This window comes from Elephas maximus, chromosome 7 (assembly GCF_024166365.1).
Source record: "Elephas maximus indicus isolate mEleMax1 chromosome 7, mEleMax1 primary haplotype, whole genome shotgun sequence".
Lineage (NCBI taxonomy): Eukaryota > Metazoa > Chordata > Mammalia > Proboscidea > Elephantidae > Elephas > Elephas maximus.
The window spans coordinates 127,695,558-127,716,205 of NC_064825.1; the positions used below are offsets into that span (position 1 = coordinate 127,695,558).

The 20,648-nt window shown below is 51.2% G+C and overlaps 1 protein-coding gene across 1 annotated transcript; it reads left to right on the forward strand.

The window, feature by feature from the left end:
• Positions 1 to 459: 459 nt before the first annotated feature.
• On the forward strand, positions 460 to 18,608 carry SLC22A11 (solute carrier family 22 member 11). Its single transcript, XM_049891855.1, has 10 exons — positions 460 to 852; positions 2,382 to 2,485; positions 4,716 to 4,870; positions 4,953 to 5,121; positions 6,854 to 6,977; positions 8,415 to 8,530; positions 14,828 to 15,042; positions 16,223 to 16,331; positions 16,726 to 16,929; positions 18,458 to 18,608. Exons 1-10 carry the CDS (start codon positions 460 to 462, stop codon positions 18,606 to 18,608), a joined length of 1,740 nt encoding a protein of 579 aa, XP_049747812.1.
• The last annotated feature ends 2,040 nt before the right edge of the window (positions 18,609 to 20,648 follow it).

Here is a 20,648-nt window from a genome sequence, read left to right on the forward strand (position 1 = left end):
AGAGCCAATGGCCAAATTGCTGTTTCTGCCGCAACTGTAATTCAGTAACATGACAACACATTGTGTCTTATTAAAAAAGTCTGCTTGATCTTTCACCCTGGGTGCTGGAGAACCTAGAAGACAGCTCAGCCCTCCCACCATAGGCCCCTAGAATATTGCTGGAAGCTCAGATAGCCCAGGCAACTGGGCCGTGACCTTTGTTTCCTGGACTCCCCCCATCCCCCCAGAGCATTGGGACATAGCTGTGGGAGGAATTTTCTACGAGGACCTCAGGCCGTCTGAAGACTGACCCCACCGGTTACTGAACAGCTGATCCCACCTCCAAGCCGGCAGGCAAGCAAGGGTGGAGGTCTTGGCGGCCCAGGATCCTGCACAGGCGGGTGGCTCTGAGCGGCAGGCCAGGTGCTCACCTGCTCGTCGACTCCCAGGACCCTGCCTGTGGGTGCAGCAGCCCTGTCCATGGCATTCGCAGAGCTCCTGGAGCAAGCGGGGAACATGGGTCTCTTCCAGGCCCTGCAGATTTTCACCTTCCTCTTCCCCTCCATCTTGCTGCCCTCCCAGCTGCTTCTGGAGAACTTCTCGGCTGCCACCCCAGGCCACCGCTGCTGGGCCCCCACGCTGGACAATGGCTCCGAGGTACCAGCAAACCTCTCCCTTAAGGACCTGCTGACCGTCTCCATCCCGACTGACCCCCAACAAGGGCCCAGCCATTGTCACCGCTTCCGCCACCCACAGTGGCACCTCCTGGACCTCAACGTCACGGCCACCAATTGGAGTAAGGAAGCCACAGAGCCGTGCGTGGATGGCTGGGTCTACGACAGCAGCACCTTCACCTCCACTGTTGTCACCCAGGTAAGGGCCCTCCCTCCCCCACAGCACACAACTCACCTCCTTCCCGGCCTTGGAATGATAGCCCATGACTGAGAGGAGTCGTACTGTCTGCATGGCGGCTGATAAATGTGGTGACGCCCTCAGTACATACCATGCTCTTATGATGCCCCAGATCTGATCTGGGGCTGGAGTTACAGAGATGAACTGGGAGACTTTCAACAGCTTACATTCTAAGGGTGGATTCAGGCTCAGTCAACTTTAAATCAGTAACAACGGCAGAGGGAACCCTCACATTGTGCCTTCTCAGTGCCAGGCCCTGTTTCAAATACTTTCCCTGGAGTCACAATCTCTCCACAGTCTTATGAAGTGGGTACTAGTATTATTCCTGACAGCACAGAGAGGTTAAGTAACTTGCCCCAGGACACACAGCTAAAACGTAGTAGAACTGGATTCAATCCTGGTACTCAGCTCGCTGCAGCTAGGCTCCTCATCACTCAGCTGGCTGGAAGCAAAGACAGCAGGGTCCCTTAGGGTCTGGCTGATGAGAGAAGGCGGCAGGCACGTGAAGATGGGGGAGATTGGCCAGCCAGGACACAGGGGCCGAGTAGGAGCGTGTCTGGGGCGCAGATGGTGAGGGCCCATGGCTGAAATGGCTGGGAGAGCGGGAGGACCAAATCGTGGTCAGGAGCCTGGGTTTGCTCTTCTGTGCAAGGGAAAGTCCTTGGAGCGTTTGGGGCAGGGAAGGGATGTGGCCGATTTACATTTTTAAGGGGTTCCTTTGCTGGGTGGAGCATGCTCTGTAGGGGCCAGAGGGGGCTCGAGACGGGGTGGTTGGAGAAGACCACCGTGGTGGGAATGCAGCAAGGAGCTGTTAGGTGTCAGATTTCACAGGTGAAACTGCCAAGCCCTCTCCATTCACCCTCACAGCCCTGTGAGAAAAGCAGCCTTCTTGTCCGCATTTTCTGGATGAGGAAACTGAGGCTCAACAAGGTGGCATGACTTAGCAAAATTCACCCAACTAGTAATCAGCAGAGTTAAAATTCAAACTTTGTGGTTTAACCACTGCCCCCCACTGCACACCATTGACCGCCACCACCCACCAGCACCAACCACTGCCCACCACTGCCAGCCACCGCCAGCTCCTGTTCTGCACTGTCTGCCGCTACCCCCGTGACCTGCCGCTACCCCTCGCTGCCCGCCAAACTTCTTTTAACAAGAACTTGGTTGTTTCCCAAATTTTTCTGCTCCTCCAAAGCCCTCTGTGTGTCTGTGCAGCCAAACCCTGTTTGGCCAGGCCGTTGAGCTCACTGTCAGAAGCAAGGCTGGGCCACATTTCTGCCAGCTGGAGCAGCTGGGCTTCAAGTCCAAGCCCTGCTGCCAGCAGACCCCCTTCCGCCTCTGTGGCCTGCTGCTAGGAATCTGGGGTCTCGTTGTCAGTGTCTGCACCCCCAGGACCCAGGCTGACCAGGTGTTCCTGGCCAGGATCTCCTTCCTCTGCCTCCCTGCCCAATCTCCTGCCTCCTGAGCTGTGGTGCCCTCCTCTTTTCCAGTGGGACCTGGTATGCCACTCCCAGCACCTGAAGCCTATGGGCCAGTCCATCTACATGGTCGGGATTCTGCTGGGATCCACCGTGTGGGGCCTTCTCTCCGACCGGTGAGTGTCCCCTCTCCACCTGCCCTGCATTGTGGACGTGGGGGCTGGCGGCTCAGGTGCACACGGGCCCTGGGAGTCAGAACCTCCCTGAGCAGTGATGGGCCCGTGTCTGGCCGCTGCCAGGGACCAGGCTGGTGTGACTCACAGGAACCCAGCATCTGAGCCTTGATGCCCAGTTCCCATTTACTACGAGAAACAGCCAGGAGCCCACGCTTCCTGTGTCCTCCACATTCTCGCCGCCAGGTTTCCACCAACCGTTAGGAGCGCCTACTGTGTACCAGCACAGAGCACCGGCAGCCCAGCACATGGACCTCCTCCTGCTTCTTTGTTTTTAGTTTTATTTTTGGTGAAAACACACATACTAAAATATACACCCATTCAACAATTTCTATATGTAGAGTTCAATGACACTGGTTACATGCTTCCCGTTGAGTCACCATTCTCGCTATCTCTACCCACATTGTTTTACCGCCATTAACTTAGACTTTCTGTGTCCTAAACTTCTCCTCTGTGTTTTACAGTTGCTGTTGTCAATTTGATCTCATATAGATAATTCTCTAAAAGAGAGCACTTTGAACATTATTCTTTACTAGCTGAGCTAAACTGTTGTGGAATTTAAAGATGACTTCACGGGATAGTGGCAGTTCAAGCCTTAAAGGTTATCTCAGGGCAATAGATTTGGGGGTTCCTCCAGTCACAATGCGTTCAGTTAGTCTGGTTTCTCTCAAAATTTGAAATTCTCTTCCACAGTTTTCCTCCCTTTGATCAGGATCAGGATTCAGTAATGGTAGCTGGGCACCATCTAGTTCTTCTGGTTTCATGGCAATAGAGGTAGTAGTTCATGGAGGCAATTAGACCTGCAGTCCTTTCCCTTCTCAGTTTCCTGGGCCTCCTTCTGCCTCTGCTGCTGTAGGTGAAGACAGGCCAATTGTTGTATCTTGGATGGCTGTCTGCAAATTTTAAAATCCCAGGCTCTACTCCCTGAACTAGGACTGACCTCCTTTTAAGGGCAAGTGCACTTACCCTATGAAGGAAAAGCCTGGGCCGCAGGAGTAGTGATCCATTCTCCTGGTCTTCCTCCCATTTCCACCTCCCTGCCATTTCTTTTCAGCCTACCTGGCTGCCTCATCTTCCTTCTCCTCCTCAACCTTCTCCCCAGGACTCAGTCCTGAGCCTCCTTCTCTTTTCCATCTCCACTCTCCTCCTGCTCAAAGCTTCACTGCCTAGTGCTGATAACACCTAAATTACTGCCCTCACCAGCTTGTAAATCCAAGGAGCCCTGGTGGTGCAACGGTTAAGCGCTTGGCTGCTAACAGAAAGGATGGCAGTTGGAACTCACCCAGTGGCTCCGCAGGAGAAAAACCTGGCAATCTGTTCCTGTAAAGACTACCAAAGTTGAACTTGTTGCCCGTGGAGTCGATTCTGACTCACGGCAACCCTAAAGGACAGAGTAGAGCTGCCCCGGTAAAGCAGTAGTTAAGCACTGGGCTGCTAACCAAAAGGTCGGCGGTTCGACCCCACCAGCTGCTCCTTCGGAGGAAGATGTGGCAGTCTGCCTCTGTAAAGATTACAGCCTTGGAAACCCTATGGGGCAGTTCTACTCTGTCCTATAAAAAAAAAAAAAAATTTATAGGGGCTCTATTTTATTACTCAGAATTGACTCATATTGACTCCTCCACCACCCCTAGATCCTCCCACCCCAACCCCAGATCCTCCTCCTCCACCATCCCTACCACCAGCCCCTCTCCTGTCAGCCCAGCCCCTCCTCCACCACCTCAGATCCTCCCCAGCAGTCTCTCCATCCCAGAAAACAGGTCTCCCCAACCCTGTGGCAACAGCTGAACCCTCAGAGCCTGCCCTGGTTCTTCTCCTTCCCTCATCTCCCACATTCACATAGGCTCTTTCTCCAGAACACATGCCCAGGCCACCTCTCTCCCCTCCGCACTGCCCCTGTCCAAGCCGCCATCACCTTCCACCTCCCAGATTCAACAGCTGCAGCTCAGAGAGGCGGCATCACCTGCCGAAGGTCAACTAGGAAGGGCAGAGCTGGGACTCAGATCCAGCCGTCTGACGCCAAAGCCCATGTTCCTGGCCACAAGGTTATGCCGCCTCCCTGTTTCCCTGCCGGAAGCATCCCGAGGCGCTCCATCAGCACCACAGCTTCAGGGACCCCTCAGCAGGCGAGCACCTTACTTCGCCAGGGCCCCACCAGGCTTGTCTCTGGTCACAGGTTTGGGCGTAAGCCGACATTGATCTGGTGCTGCCTGCATGTGGCTGTGACCAGCACCCTCACAATCTTCGCCCCGAATTTCCTCATCTACTGTGGCCTCCGGTTTGTGAGTGCATTTGCAGTGGCCGGCATCGTGATGACCTCGACAATGCTCCGTGAGTGTGTCCCTCATCTGCTTCTGCCCTGGGGTGGGGGGCAGGGGACGGGGGACAGGGCCTCACTGCATGTGCCTTTCAGTGGTGGAGTGGACCCCGACACCCAAGAGGGCTGTCTCCATGACGATACTGGGATGCTTCCTCAGCTTGGGCCAGATGGGCCTGGGCGGCCTGGCCTTCGCCCTGCGGGACTGGCGGACGCTCCAGCTGGCTGTTTCAGTGCCCTTCTTTGCCACCTTCCTGGCTAACTGGTTGGTAGAGAGCCCGGGGCCTTTTCCCTTGGGGCGGCCATCACAGAACAGGGGACTGGAGTGGGAGGCTGCCCCCTCACTCCCACGGCCCTGGCTGGCCGCGGGGCTGAGACATTGGGAGTCACGAAGGGAGATGGTCTGAGCAGTCCTCAAAGGGAATCTTTGGGATTCCCAGTTCTGGGGTAAGCATGGTCACCGGAGGTCTTGGTACCTATCTAGCCAGGACGGGCCTTAATTGGCTCACATAGTGATTAAAAAAAAAAAAAGTTTGTAACAAGATGCCAACATTTAAAGATGAGGAGTTTTTTTTTTTTTTTCTTTTAATCGACCAAAGAAAGAAAAATAGTATTTCTACCTTCTTGAGAACCTGGAAGATCTAGAGACATTGGGCTGAACTTGGGCTGAATTTGGGCTGGAGTCGAACAGCAGCTGCGCCCTTTGCCCTAGCCCCCACCCTCCATGTCCTCTGGGCCTTCCCACATTGCCCCACCCCCACCAGCCTGCTCCCTCACGGCTCTTCCCCACCTGGGCATCACACAGTGACCAGCAGCCCAGATATGCAAGTCTACCATCGTCATGGTTATTTTTGGTGCTCCCCAAATCCCTGAGATCTGCAAATACCTGCTGCTTGGGTGGGGACTGGAGGAAAAGATACAAGGAAACAAACACAAATGAATGTCCCCATAAGTGGCTTTGTGCCCATGAGCCACAGCAGAGTTGGCCTGGGCCAAAGGAGTCCTCTGTGGGGCAAACAGGATAACAAGGACTCATTCATTCATTCCCAAATATTCACTGAGCTCAGGCCCCTGCCAGACGTGGTCTTAGGTATCAGAGATACATTAGTAAGCAAAACAGACGAGAAGGCTCTGCCCACATGGAGCTATGTTGTATTAACAGTATCAGGAGGCATGGAGGGAGACAGCCCATCATTACACTTATTAGGCCACCCTGGTCGCAGCTGTTGGGTACACACTGGGTGCTGTTCATACCACCAGGTGTGTATTAACACATTTTCTAATGAGGAAGGTATTATTATTATTATTACTACCACCATTTTCAGATGAGGCCCAGAGAGGGTAAGTAATTGCCCAAAATCACACAGCTGGTGAGGGCCAGAGGCAGGATTTGAACCCAGGCAGGCTGGCTTTTTTAACCACTATTTCAAACTGCTTCAGGAAGCTCTTCTCAACTTCCATGCAAATGCAGCTGAGCCCCTATGGGCTGGGCAAATCTGGGAGCCTCCTTCTGCCCATCTGCCCCCGAGGAGACTGGGAAGAAGCAATTGGGTTTTATAAAGCCACTCAGTTCTGGTTGGGGATGTTTTAAATGTGCTTCTTTTTAAAAAGTCAGCACCATGTGGCCTTTCTGTCACTGAAATGGCCCCGGAATCCCTGGAGGAGTGGCTGTGTCTAGGGACACCGCATGGTCAGGCAGCCTGATGCCCTGGCTGGATGAAAGACTCCTGGCAGCCAGGGAAGCAGATGGGGATGGCATGGAGAAGGAGAGGGTGGCCAGGCATTGGGACTCATCTTTACTCTGGAGCTGTCAGGGGCCACCAGTCATCCAGCCTGGCATTAGCAGTGAGGCAGGAGAGGCACCTGCCTTCTCTTCGCTCCCACTGCAGCTGAAGGGTCTGCTGTCCACCACCACCTCCCCACCTCTCTCATCCAGGAGGATCTCACAGTGCGTACGAATTAAGCCATGACCCAGCTAAACACCTGCTTTTTACCAGGTGGTTGCCAGAATCTGCCCGGTGGCTAATTATCATGGGCAAACCAGACAAAGGGCTTCAGGAACTCAAAAAAGTGGCCAGGATCAATGGCCAGAAAGAAGCCAAAAAGACACTGACCATAGAGGTGAGATATTGCTGTTTGTGACCCAGAATGTGGGACTTGACCCAGGAAATGACCTGCACTAATAAACTGAATTCTCATCAGCCTCACTACTGCCCACACCAACACCACCAATACCACCACCAACATCACCATCAACATCTCTACAAAGCACCAACATCAACACCATCACCACTATCACCATCACCTTCACCACCACCATTACCATCAACATCACCACTCCTACCATTGTCTCCACTATCATCATCCCTACACAAACACCATCGCCAGCACCATCACCAACGACGCACCAGTAGCAACACCATGGGCATCAGCGTTACAACCATCCATACTCACACCACTACCATAACCACTACTATCGCTATCAACACTATCATCATTACCATCATCATCATCCCCACCAGCACCCACCACAGTCCCCTTCATCTTCATTGACATTCACCTCTATAAACACTACTGTCACTGTCACCAACCTTGCCATCACGTGGTGATAATAATCGCCATATCACCTTATCACCATAACCACTCTATCGTCATCACCTTCACTACCAGCACCACCATCATTACCATCATCGTCATCTTCATTTTCATCATTACCAACTCCATCAACACCACCAGTACCATCACCAACATCACCATTAGCATCTACAAAACACCACCAACACCCCCGCTACCACTATTCTCATCACCTCCACTGCCATCATACCATCCAGCACCACCTCTCCCACTCCATCACCACCTCGAATAAAAATATCATCATTATCAACACCGTCGGCACCCCCAGCACCACATCTCTTACTCACTGTCTCCACCCACGTATAGTACACAGTCACCCCAAGGGCCTTCTCCGTGTATTTGGGGGAACAGGACCTCCTTATCTGAAGATAGTTCAAGGAAGCAGGTGCCAGCGGTCAGAGGGCACAGAGTCCCTCGGGCAGGAGGACAGGGGAAGTCCTCCTTCCAGGAGGAGGTGAGCTAGAGCAATCAGGACTGAGCTGACCCCAGCGTGAGCAGGGCCCAGAGGCAGAAGGCAGTGGTCCAGTGAGTTCAGGAGGGGGCAGGACAGGCACTTGGGGAGCAGGGAGGAGCTGGGTGGGATGGAGTCGGGGTACCCTGAAGCCAGCCATGGAAATGAGGAGGGTATGGGGCTCTGTGTGGCACCTGCCAAGGGCATCTCTGCAGCATGGACTGAGGAGGGCGGGGGCTGGGACACAAGACCCCTGCTAGGCTCAGGATAAGTGGGCCAGGTCTGCAGAGGAGAGAGCTCAGTTAGAGACCCAAGAGCAACTTTTCTGCCCCACCCCCACCTAGGACTCCAGTCCATGGAGGCCCGGGCCCAGGCCAGGCTCCCCCATCACTCTGCTGGCCTGGACACCAGTTCCCTGGCTTGGGGGATGGGGTGGGGCCATCACTCCACACTCACTGGGCTGCCTCCCCTAGGTGCTGATGTCCAGCATGCAGGAGGAACTGGCCTCTGCCAAGACCCGCCAGACGTGGCTGGACCTGTTCCACATGCCCGAGCTCCGCTGGAGACTCTTTGGACTGTTTGTGGTGATGTAAGCCATCTGAGGTTGTTCCTTCCAGGGACAGGGCTGGGGACAGGTAGAGGGGTCTCAGGAGGGAAACAGCATCTGCTGGACCCTCAGGGGGCATTTCTGGCTGGGACGTTAAAGACCTCAGGAGGTGGGAACCCAGGAGGCAGGGGAGAGGGGTGTGTGCACATGTCGTTAGAGGGCAGCTTCAGTATGGATTACACATCAACACCAAGAAAACAAAAATCCTCACAACTGGACCGATGAACAACATCACGATAAACAAAGAAAAGATTGAAGTTGTCAAGGATTTAATTTTACTTGGATCCAAAATCAACACCCATGGAAGCAGCAGTCAAGAAGTCAAAAGACGCATTGCTTTGGGCAAATCTGCTCCAAAAGGCCTCTTTAAAGTGTTGAAGAGCAAAGATGTCACCATGAAGACTAAGGTGCCCCTGACCCAAGCCGTGGTGTTTTCAATCGCCTCCTATGCATGTGAAAGCTGAGCGATGAATAAGGAAGGCTGAAGAATTGACGCCTTTGAATTGTGGTGGTGGAGAAGAATATTGAGTATACCATGGGCTGCCAGAAGAACAAACAAATCTGTCTTGGAAGAAGTATAACCAGAATGCTCCTTAGAAGCAAGGATGGCGAGACTATGTCTCATATACTTTGGACATGTTATCAGGAGGGACCAGTCCCTGGAGAAGGACATCATGCTTGGTAGAGGGTCAGCGAAAAAGAGGGAGACCCTCAGTGAGATGGACTGACACAGTGGCTGCAATAATGGGCTCAAGCATAACAAGGACTATGAGGATGGTGCAGGACCAGGCAGTGTTTCTTTCTGTTGTACATAGGGTCGCTATGAGTCGGAACTGACTTGATGGCACCTAACAACGACAACAAGCTAGAGAGGCAGGCATAGGATAGTGACCCTGGGCAGCATCGCTCATAGAGGGACAACCACATGTTAGGCATTCTTACCCCTCACGGCAACCCCATGAGATAAAAACATTCATGATGTCCGTTTTACAGATGCGGAAACAGAGGCTAAGAGAGGTTAAGTTGATGACGAAGCAGGCATTTGGACCCAGGCAGTGGGGCAGGGACTGTGCTCTCAGCCTCTTGGTGGAGCCACCTACCAGCTGGGCTTTGTCACTGGCCAGCCCCCACGCTGAGCCACGGTCTCCTCACCCTATCCCTAGGAGGTGAATAGAGGAGGCATTGCTTCAGCGCCAAGGTCACCTGGGACCAGGGAAAGGCCTCTTAAATTCAGTCAACTACCTCCATTGCCACTAGACCAGAAGAATGGGATGGTGCCCAGCTACCATGACTGAACATTTTGATCAAAGACCTAATAGGTGGATCCTGGTCAAAGCGAGGAAAACTGTGGAACAGAATTTCAAATTCTGATAGAAACCAGACTAACGGAACCCATTGTGACTAGGTGAACCCCCAAATCTATTGCCCTGAGATAATCTTTAAACCTTGAACTGTGACTATCCCATGAAGTCACCTTTATATTAAACAGTTTAGCTCAGCTAGTAAAGAATGTTCACCTTGAGCAGTGTAATCTTTTTTGTTATTGTGATTTATTTTTTTAATTGTACTTCAGATGAAGGTTTACAGAACAAAGTAGCTCCTCATTAAACAGTTAGTACACATATTATTTTATGACATTGGTTAACAACCCCAAAGTGGTGAGCTCTTTTAAAGAATTATCTATATGAGATTAAATTGACAACAGCAACTCTAAAGCCCGGAGAAGTTTAGGGGCAGAGAGTTTAAGTTAATGGGGGTAAAACAACACATACACACAAAATCGATTCAAGGGACACCCAAAAGAGCGTATTAAAAGGTTTGATTGGGACTTCATCTTGAAATAAACCTAAAGATTAGGGAAACATTTATTTTTTGTTGTATTTAACCACACATGGGTTATAATGGCAAAACTTTGCTGAATCTTAGAACAATGAATGGATCAAATGCTTTTTTTTTTTTTTTTTGGCTTAAATGTTTCTGGATAAATTTGGGGGTATGCCAGGCTTCCTCTCTCTTTCAGGCGCCAAGCAGCAGGCTTTATTATTCAAATCACAGCCTTCGAAGCGGCTAACCTGGTTGGTTTTCTTTTCTTCGGCTGTTAATCCAGATCCTCACAGGCAGCGGCTTTGAGCATGAGCCAAGCTGCTCTCCCAGGTCACTTTCATTAACTTCATGAAACTCTTCGGTTTCTGCAAGAATTGAGGTTTTACCTTGCATTTGCTTGGCCCTGGGCTGTCAGATGTTTGCTGGGAACAAAATCAGTGAGAGACTGTCCAACTATAATGTTGACACCGAAGGGAAGCGTTAAGCTGGGTGCCTGGTTAAGCAGAATTGCCTGTTAGAGGGGGGATGGGCTTTTTTTTTTTTTTGATGGTTTATTTTATTTTACCTTACTTGTTATTGTTGAGAATAAACACAGCAGAACATACACCAATTCAACAATTTCTACATGTACAATTCAATGACTGATTACATTCTTCAAGTTGGACAATCATTTTCATTCTCCTTTTCTGGGTTGTTCCTACTCCACTAATATAAACTCACTGACCCCTAAGGTTCCTATCTAATCTTTCTAGTTGCTGTTGTCAATTTGATCCCACATTGTTGTTGTTGTTGTTAGGTGCCTTTGAGTTGGTTCTGATTCATAACAACCTTATGGACAACAGAACTAAACACTGCCCGGTCCTGTGCCATCCTCACAATCGTTGTTTCGCTTGAGACCATTGTTGCAGCCACTGTGTCAATTCTTCTTATTGAGGGTCTTCCTCTTTTTTGCTGATCCTCCACATTACCAAGCATAATATCCTTCTCTAGGGACTGATCCCTTCTGATAACATGTCCAAAGTATGTGAGACCTAGTCTCGCCATCCTTGCTTCTAAGGAGCATTCTGGCTACGCTTCTTCCAAGACAGATTTGTTCGTTCTTTTGGCAGTCCATGATATATTCAATACTCTTTGCCAACGCCACAATTTAAAGGTATCAATTCTTCTTCGGTCTTCCTGATTCATTGCCTAGGTTTTGGCATGCATATGAAAGCAATTGAAAATACCATGGCTTGGGTCAGGAGCACCTTAGTCCTTAAAGTTACATCTTTGCTTTATAACAATTTAAAGAGGTCTCTTGCAGCAGATTTGCCCAAGGCAATACATCTTTTGATGACTGCTGCTTCCGTGGGTGTTGATTGTGGATCCAAGTAAAATGAAATCCTTGACAATGTCAATGTTTTCTCCATTTATCATGATGTTGCTCATTGGTCCAGTTGTGAGGATTTTTGTTTTCTTTATGTTGAGGTGTAATCCATACTGAAGGCTGTGGTCTTTGATCTTCATCTGTAAGTGCTTCAAGTTCTCTTCACTTTCAGCAAGCAAGGTTGTGTCATCTGCATATCACAGGTTGTTAATGAGTCTTCCTCCAATCCTGATGCCTCCTTCTTCTTCATATAGTCCAGCTTCTCGGATTATTTGCTCAGCATACAGATTGAATAGGTATGATGAAAGGACACAACCCTGGTGCACACCTTTCCTGACTTTAAACCACGCAGTATCCCCTTGTTCTGCCCGAACAACTGCCTCTTGATCCTATGTACAGGTTCCTCATGAGCACAATTAAGTGTTCTGGAATTCCCATTCTTCACAATGTTATCCATAATTTGTTATGATCCACAAAGACAAATGCCTTTGCATAGTCAGTAAAACACAGGTAAACATCTTTCTGGTATTCTCTGCTTTCTGCCAGGATCCATCTGACATCAGCAATGATATCGCTCATTCCACATCCTCTTCTGAATCCGGCTTGAATTTCTAGAAGTTCCCTGTCAATGTATGTCTTAGTCATCTGGTGGTGCTATAACAGAAATACCACAAGTGGATGGCTTTAACAAAGAGAAATTTATTTTCTCACAGTCCAGCCGTGGGTTTAGTGGAGTAGGTTACAAGTCCAAATTCAGGGCGTCGGCTTTCTCTGTCAGCTCTGGAGGAAGGGCCTTGTCCTCAATCTTTCCCTGGTCGAGGAGCTTCTCAGGCGTAGAGACGCTGTGTCCAAAGTGTCCGCTCTGCTCCTGGTGCTGCTTTCATGGTGGTATGAGGTCCCCAACTCTCTGCTTGCTTCCCTTTCCTTTTATCTCTTGAGAGATAAAAGGTGGTGCAGGTCACACCCCAGGGAAACTCCCTTTACATTGGATCAGGGAGGTGACCTGAGTAAGGGTGGTGCTACAGTCCCACCCTAATCCTCTTAACATAAAATTACAGCCACAAAATGGAGGACAACCACACAATATTGGGAATCATGGCCTAACCAAGTCAATACACACATTTTGGGGGAAACATAATTCAATCCATAAAAACGTACTGCGGCAACCGTTTTCAAATGATCTTCAGCAAAATTTTGCTTGCACGTGATATTGATGATATCGTTCGATAATTTGCCCATTTGATTGGATTACCTTTCTTTGGAATAGGCATAAATATGAATCTTTTCCAGTTGCTTGGCCAGGTAGCCATCTTCCAAATTTCTTGGCGTAAACGAGTGAGCACTTCTGGTGCTGCAATCCATTTGTGGAAACATCTCACACTGGGGTTCCATCAAGTCCTGACCCTTGGTTTTCACCAACGTCTTCAGTACGGCTTGGGCCTCTTCCTTCAGTACCATCAGTTCTTGATTATATGCTACCTCCTGTAATGCCTGAACCTCAACCAATTCTTTCTGGTGCAGTAACTCTGTATTCCTTCCATTTTCTTTCGATGCTTCCTGCGTCGTTCAGTATTTTCCCCATAGAATCCTTCACTATTGCAACTCAGGGCTTGAAATTTTTTCTTAAGTTCTTTCAACTTGAGAAACGTCAAGTGTATTCTTCCTTTTCGGTTTTCTAACTCCAGATCTTTGCCCATTTCATTGTAATACTTTACTTTGTCTACTCAAGCCGCCCTTTGAAATCTTCTATTCAGCTTTTACTTCATTTCTTCCGTTTGCTTTAGCTACTCGAAATTCAAGAGCAAGTTTCAGAGTCTCTTCTGACATCCATTTTGGTCTTTTCTTTGTTTCCTGTCTTTTTAATGACCTCTTGGTTTCTTCAGGTATTATGTCCCTGATGTCATTCCACAACTTGTCTTGGCCATTCATGTTCAATCCCATGTAGATAGTTCTTAAAAGACTGCAATTCTCAAGGCAGGCATTCTTTACACGTTAAGCTAAACTATTGTTTGGTTTAAGGAAGACTTCAGGGGATATTTTTGGTTTAAAGATTATCTTAGGGTGATAGTTTTGGGGGCTCATCCAGTCTCAACAAATCCAGAAAGTCTGGATTCCATGAGAATTTGAAATTCTCTTCTGCATTTTCCCCTTTTGCTCAGAATTCTTCTATAGAATCTTTGAGGAAATGGGTTTTTAAAGTAGTCAGGAATAATTTTGCATTGTGGCTACTTGTGAATCTAAATTCGACCTCCAAACTGCAGCAATTCAGACACTGTAAGTTCAGCCACTCAGGAGAGTGTGGCAGGTGGCGTCCTCCAGGAAGTGGACTCCGAGATGGAGATTAGGGAACAGGGAGTTTATTGGGGATTGCTCTCAGGATCTGCTCCAGTGGAAGGAATCGGGATGGGGCAGGGGAGAAGTTGGCCACAGAACAGGATGCCATCACAGCAAAGCCCAGCCACCCCTTGAGAGTTTGTGAGCCCTTCTGAGTCATCCCCCGGCCCTCGTGGCCCAGTCACTGGCTGCCACCCTCATAGCTGAGGGCCAGCACCCCTAGAGGCTGAGGGAATCAGGCTTTCCATTTGAAGGGGGATCTGGGCAGTACAGCCCAGCCCCACACAGAGACCCCATCCTAGGACTGTTCCCACTTTCCAAGATGAAGAAGTAGGGATCTAGAAAAGATCACAGTCTTGCCCAGGTTCATGGCTAGTAGAGCACAGGCCTGGGCCAGGGTTGGGTGTGTGGGTCAGAGTTGAAGGGGCAGCTCGTATTGATCCGCAGAGGCCCCTGAGAGCAGGCTGGGTGCTGAGCCCAAGAGGGTCATGTGTTCTGGCTGGTCAGCCAGCTTCAGTCCTGCCCTGAGGCCCATGAGCAAAATGGACTTCTTGCCCTGTCCTGGTATCAGTCTGGCCCTGGGGAGACATGTCCTGCATTCAACAGGCTTTTCAGGGCTTTGGCTGTGACAAGCTCAGCGTGGCCGACCTTGCATGCCGGGCTATGCTCTGCCAGGACTGCCCAGGGGTGGGGTGATGCTGCAGGGGACCTCCCCTCTGTGCCAGCTGGACCGACTTCCTAGCTCTGTCCTGCAGATTCTCTGTAACGTTCTCCTACTACGGGCTGGTCCTGGACCTGCAGAACCTGGGCAGTGATATCTTCCTCCTCCAAGTCCTCTTTGGAGCCGTGGACTTCCTGGGCCGGGCCACCACCCCCTTCTTGCTCAAGTTCTTCGGCCACCGCATCACCATAGCCAGCTCCCAGTCCACTGCTGGCTTCTTCATTCTGGCCAACGTGCTGGTGCCACGAGGTGAGGTCAGGGCAGTGCAGAGAGGGTGGGCTTACGGGTGGTAGCCAGGGAGACTGACTTCCCTGCCTACCCCAGTTGTCTGCACACCTGTGACCCCTTCCACTGCTGACCCCACACTTGTGCAGTTTTGCAGCCACGCCCTCTGAGCATCTTTCTGCCTGTGTCAATTCCTGTCATGAACTTTGCTGTGTCATCTCAGGAGTTCCCTCCCCAAGCAGCCCCCAGCCCATTTCCCTGGTGAGAAAATTGAGGCCCAGATAGGTGAAGCAAGGTGGTCAAGTTGCTCAGCTAGTATGTGACAGAGCCAGGGCCAGGACTCATGGGGTTAAGAGCCAGAAGATGAAGCCTGGAGGGAAAGAGGGACCAGGAAGACCAGGGGGGCAGCAAAGGCACCAAGCAGGGAAAGAGGGGACAGAGAGAGTGTGTTTCTTCTCTCTCGTCAAGGAAGCATGAGGCACTGGTGAGCAGAGGGCTGGGAGGCTGCCGAGGGCCACCAGTTCCTCTTGTCTTCTGAGCAGCTGTGGTGCCTGAGAAACTTCTCCATGGTTCCTCTTAGCACCCCATGAGAGAGACTGGGGGTGGTGTGGGGAGCCAGGAGGAGGGCAAAGACGTCCAGGGACTGCCTGCTGCCGAGGGGGCTGCAAGAGGAGGGAGGGTGGCAGTGTGAGCCAAAAACTCTCTGAGAACATTTCTAGAGCCTTCCTGTGGGAGCCACACTTGACAGTTTATAAGACTCTTCATAACCAAGAGGTGGGTGGGGGAGCTGAGGCCCAGGCCAGTGATCAGACCTCAGCTTCCTGACCAGGACTCCTTCCACCCACCCAGGATCCCCCGTGAAAGTTAGGGTCCCCCGAGGCAGGTGGAGGGGACAGTAGGAAGGCTTCAGGACTTCTGGCCTCCCCAGGGCCTCTGCTGTGGCCTGGGCAGGGCCTGGCCCCCTTCTCTCCTAGGCCGTTGGGGGCAGACCAGGATTGTGGCCCTCAGCTGCCCCCTGCCCACCCATCCCAGAGCTGGCCTTACATCTATCTGCCCAACTCCTCAAGCCACCGACCGTGATTTCTAATTCTTCACCGTGGCCCTGCGAGGGACCAGAGTCGGCCCAAGGAAGCCTTGTAGGGGAGTCCCCCCACCGCCTGGCTCCTCTCAGGCAGACCTCATGCTGACCCCCTCCCTTGCCCAGATTTTCAGAGCATGCGCGTGGTCTTTGCAGTGCTGGGAAAGGGATGCTTCGGGGTAACCTTAACCTGCCTCACCGTCTACAGGACTGAACTCTTCCCAACTTCTCTGCGGTAGGCTGGGGCTGCAGGCCATGCTGGGGAGGGTTTGCTGGGACACCCCGGGAGGGCTAGAAGGGAGGGAAAGGAGGGTCAGGTATCCAGGGACACAGCAGAGCATGAGGGGACCCAGCTGCCCACATGGAGCTGGACAAACAGGCCTCACCTTCCTTCCCCCAAAGACCCTAAGGAGTTCCCTGTGAAGGATTCTGGAAGTTCCCTGGAAGAAGACCCCCTCTCTAGATGGGCAAATCTGTGAGGCTCCATGGAGGAAGTGACTTTAGGGGAGGCTCTGAGCCTAATTTTCCCTCCCTGGTATCGCCTGGCCCATCCAAACTGGCCCTTCTCTGGTAAAGTCCCCAGTAGTGGCAGCAGTGACATGGGCTTGCACCCTCCCCTTCACCCACAGGATGACAGCAGATGGCCTCCTGCAGGCAGCAGGCAGGCTGGGGGCTGTGATGGGCCCTCTGATTGGGATGACTCGCCAGGCCCTGCCCCTGCTGCCCCCCCTCTCCTATGGTATCACCCCCATCGCTTCCAGCTTCCTCCTCCTGCCCCTCCCAGAGACCAAAGGACTTCCACTCCCCGACACCATGCAGAGCCTGGAGAACCAGTGAGTGATCTGTGGCTGCCCCGGGATTGGGGCTGGGGGTTCTCTAGGGCTAAGATATAGATGGGCTGCGGCTACAAATGTGGGGGCAGGCCCACCCGTGTCCCTGGTATAGGAGACACAAGAGGTCAGGGAGACAGCCTAAGCAGAGGAGGCAGGAACTGGGCTGGGCTTGTCACCCTGATGACACTAGATGGCAGCTAGAGTTTGTTAAGCACTCACAATGTTCCGTCAGCACAGAGAGATCAAAGCTTGTTTCTGAAGCCATTTTAATCTTCACAACAATCCAGTCAGTAGAGTGCGATCCCCATTTATAGATGGAAAAGCTGAGGCTCAGAGAGGTGAAGTAACTTACCCAAAGCGATTGTACCTTAAACCGAAAAAAAGAAACAAACCCGTTGACGTCAAGTCGATTCTGACTCATAGCAACCCTACAGGACAGAGTAGAACAGCCCCATAGAGTTTCCAAGGAGTGCCTGGTGGATTCGAACTGCCAACCTTTTGGTTAGCAGCCATAGCACTTAACCACTATGCCACCAGGGTTTCCAATTGTACCTTAGGGAGGGAAATGTAATAGTTAAGAGCACAGGTTCTGCAGCCGATTGCCTGTGACTGAATTCCCTGCCTACTTAAGAGAGTTACTTAATCTCTCTCACCAATACTGACACAAGAGGATATAGATAGCCTCAACAGTCTTAGTTAAATCTCACAAAGAATTCCAGACCCAGACAGATTAACAGATGAGTTATTTCAAACCCTCAAGGAACAGAGTGTTCTACTGTCAAATACATTCTTTGTGAGACTAGAAATGATAGAACACTTTCCAACTCCATTCTATGAAGCCAGGATAACTTCCCTAGGCTTTAGCTTCCTCCTTTGTTAAAAAAAGGTATAAAAAGTATATAGGTATACTTTGGTCATGTTATCAGGGAGATCAATCCCTGGTAAAGAGTCAGCAAAAAAGAGGAAGGCCCTCAACGAGGTGGATTGACACAGTGGCTGTAAAAAGGCTCAAGCATAACAACAATTTTGAGAGTGGCAGAGGACCGGGCAGTGTTTCTTCTATTGTACATAGGGTTGCTATGATTTGGAACCCACTTGATAGCATCTAAGAACAACAGCAGCTTTAAGCCACTGTTCTATCCTCTGGGAACACCACAGTAAATAAAACCCTAATCTCACAGGGTTTACTAGAAGACTTGACCCCAGATCTACTCTCCTAAAAGCCCAAGCCTGTAACCATTTCACCATGCATCATTGCAGTCTTCTGATTTTTCTAGAAAAAGATCAACACCAGCACAGAGAGGCCAGCGAGAGGTGGTCAATACAGAAAGCACTTGGTTCTAGAAACGCTGCCTGCGTGGAACCCCTTTGGCCAAAGACCCCTGGGAAAGGAGTTGCCAAAGGTGGAGACCAGTCGAGCAACCTGGAGGGTTCGGTGTGGCTAAGTGGGCAGCAAGGCCTTCTACTGCAGCTCCCGCTTTCGCCACACCCTCCCGCTTTCATCATGCCCCTCCCACCATGCCCCCAGCCACGCCCTCCTGTTCTTTCTGGTGAAACTGGCTGTGCATAGCCAGATGCCCTGGTCAGAGTCTCCTGGCTGCCCACAGAGCTGCTTCATTAACAAGACAGGTCCTGTCCTGTCCCTGCCAGGCTCGCGATTTCTCTCGGCCGCCTCCTGACTCCTTTCGCAAGACCTGGCTCTGCAGGATTCTTTCCTCTGGGCTTCCAGAGTAGATTGTCAGACAGACAAGGGCAGGGTCCAGATGGGGTTCCAGCCTCCCCTCACCACTCACAGAGTTCTCATCTTTTAAGATGGGGTTGACCATGGAACCTGTCTCCCAGGGTGGGTGTGAGGATCACCTGATGTTAGCACAGGCCAGTCTGAGAAATAGAGCTGAGCACAGGTAGATGTCCAGGTCGTGTCCCCCACAAGGTACCCAGCCCAGGGGCACATGAGGCTGAAACCAGCCCAGGTTACACTGGCCCAGTCACCCACCTAATGAGGGCTGCAGTCATCCAAGAAAGGGGCACTCTTTTGCCATTTGCCTGTCTGGAGAGGGCATGTTTTCCTAATCACACAAAGACACTTTGTGTACTGACAGCAGCCCAGGCTCTTAGAACCATGCAATCACTGAGGCTGGCCACCTGTCCAGGGCCGAGGAAGACAGCCTGATAGGTGGGGGCTATGCCCAGAGTGACATGGCTGAGCCCTGGCCTGACTCCCAGGCAAGCCCCTTTCTAGCACACTGGGCTCCTGGCGGCTCACCTCAACCCCACCCAGGTGCTGGTCTCTGCAGCCTTGCCACAAAGTCACCCCCACACCCTTCCCTCCCCACCTGAGTTCCAGACCCTTCAGACACCTGCCCACTCTGCACTCCCCTTGGATAACTCGGGGACATTTTTAGCCCTTGTTCCTCATCCAGGCATTCCAAGTCACCTCTCCCACACCTGACACACAGCAGCTTATCAATTCTACCTCTTCAGTAGCTTCCAGATCCATCTACTTGTCCATCACCATGGCCACCTTCATCTCTGGTCCCTGAACTATTGTTCTCTGGTGTCCATTGCCCGCCACACAGCAGCTTCGATGGTTGTTTGGAAACACAATTCAAATCAAATCCCCTCTCTGCCACCTTCTGGTGGCCCATGATAAAGGCAACACTCCTTCCCCCACCAGCAGGTCGGGCCCCTGTGGGTCACCAGCCTTACCTCCTACCACATACTTCCCCAATACTTCCCCAGCTACAGGGACCTCCTTTCAGCTCTTCCAATGCATAAGGCCCCCTCCTGCCTCAGGGCCGTTGCACATGCTGTTCCCACTGTGGACCATTTTCCCTCTTCACCTTCCAGGTCTAACATCAAGCACGACTTCCTCAGGAAAGCCTTCCCTGACCACTTCCCACCCCCAACCCCCCATCCTTTTCTACCTCTGCTATCAGACTACTTTCTTCAAACCCTGGTCCTCTCCTTCAAGGCACTTGTATCAACAAAGAATTGCACTCCTCTTTGCACTATTCACTTCCCTTTAAGAAGGGAAAGCTCTCTTGCCTGCTCCCACAGTGCCCCAGTGCCTGGCACAGGGTGGCATGTAATGGACACTCAATAATATGTGTGGCAGGAATGAATGTCAGTCACCATCCCGTGCCCCTTACCCACATCCTGGCTTCCCAACAGGCCTGGGGACTATTTCTGAGCAGTCTGTAGTCGGGAAAAGGGAGCGGTAAAGAAAGAGGCAGCCCTGGCCAAGGAGCTGGAGCCCCCCAGATGACTGGACCATCTGCTCTAAGACCCCAGGCAAATCCCTTTGCCAATCCCCTGCAGACCTTGGGCTCAGAGCCAAGGCAGGTCACAGGCCAGGGCAGGGGGAGAAGAGAGGCCAGCCTGGCTGCTGCCTGCCAGGTTCAGCTCCTGGCACGGTGGCACTGAGGTACCCTGACAGCCACATCTATGTCAGGACACTAAAAAGCAAACATTAAACTTACAGTGCTTTTATTAACTTTCCATTTTTATCAGTTAACACATGTACTTAGTTGCAAATAGTTCAAAAGTCAAGTAGTTACTACAAAACCTTTGTTTCCAAACCCAGCAGTGCCCCACACCGGCTCCCCTCTGTTTCCCTTCCCTGGAAGCACCCACGTCCCTCTCTTTGAGCTGATTGCTTTTTGTCACCATTACCTCTCCAAATAACAGGCTTACATGGGCCCTTCTGGAAACCCTGG

Bases quoted from the DNA above. Each gene is read 5' to 3' on its own strand.
- SLC22A11 (XM_049891855.1), top strand. From the start codon at position 460: ATGGCATTCGCAGAGCTCCTGGAGCAAGCGGGGAACATGGGTCTCTTC. The intron at 2,486-4,715 runs GTGAGTGTCCCC...CTCTGGTCACAG, and splicing joins TGGGGCCTTCTCTCCGACCG to GTTTGGGCGTAAGCCGACAT. The intron at 5,122-6,853 runs GTTGGTAGAGAG...GCTTTTTACCAG, and splicing joins GCCACCTTCCTGGCTAACTG to GTGGTTGCCAGAATCTGCCC.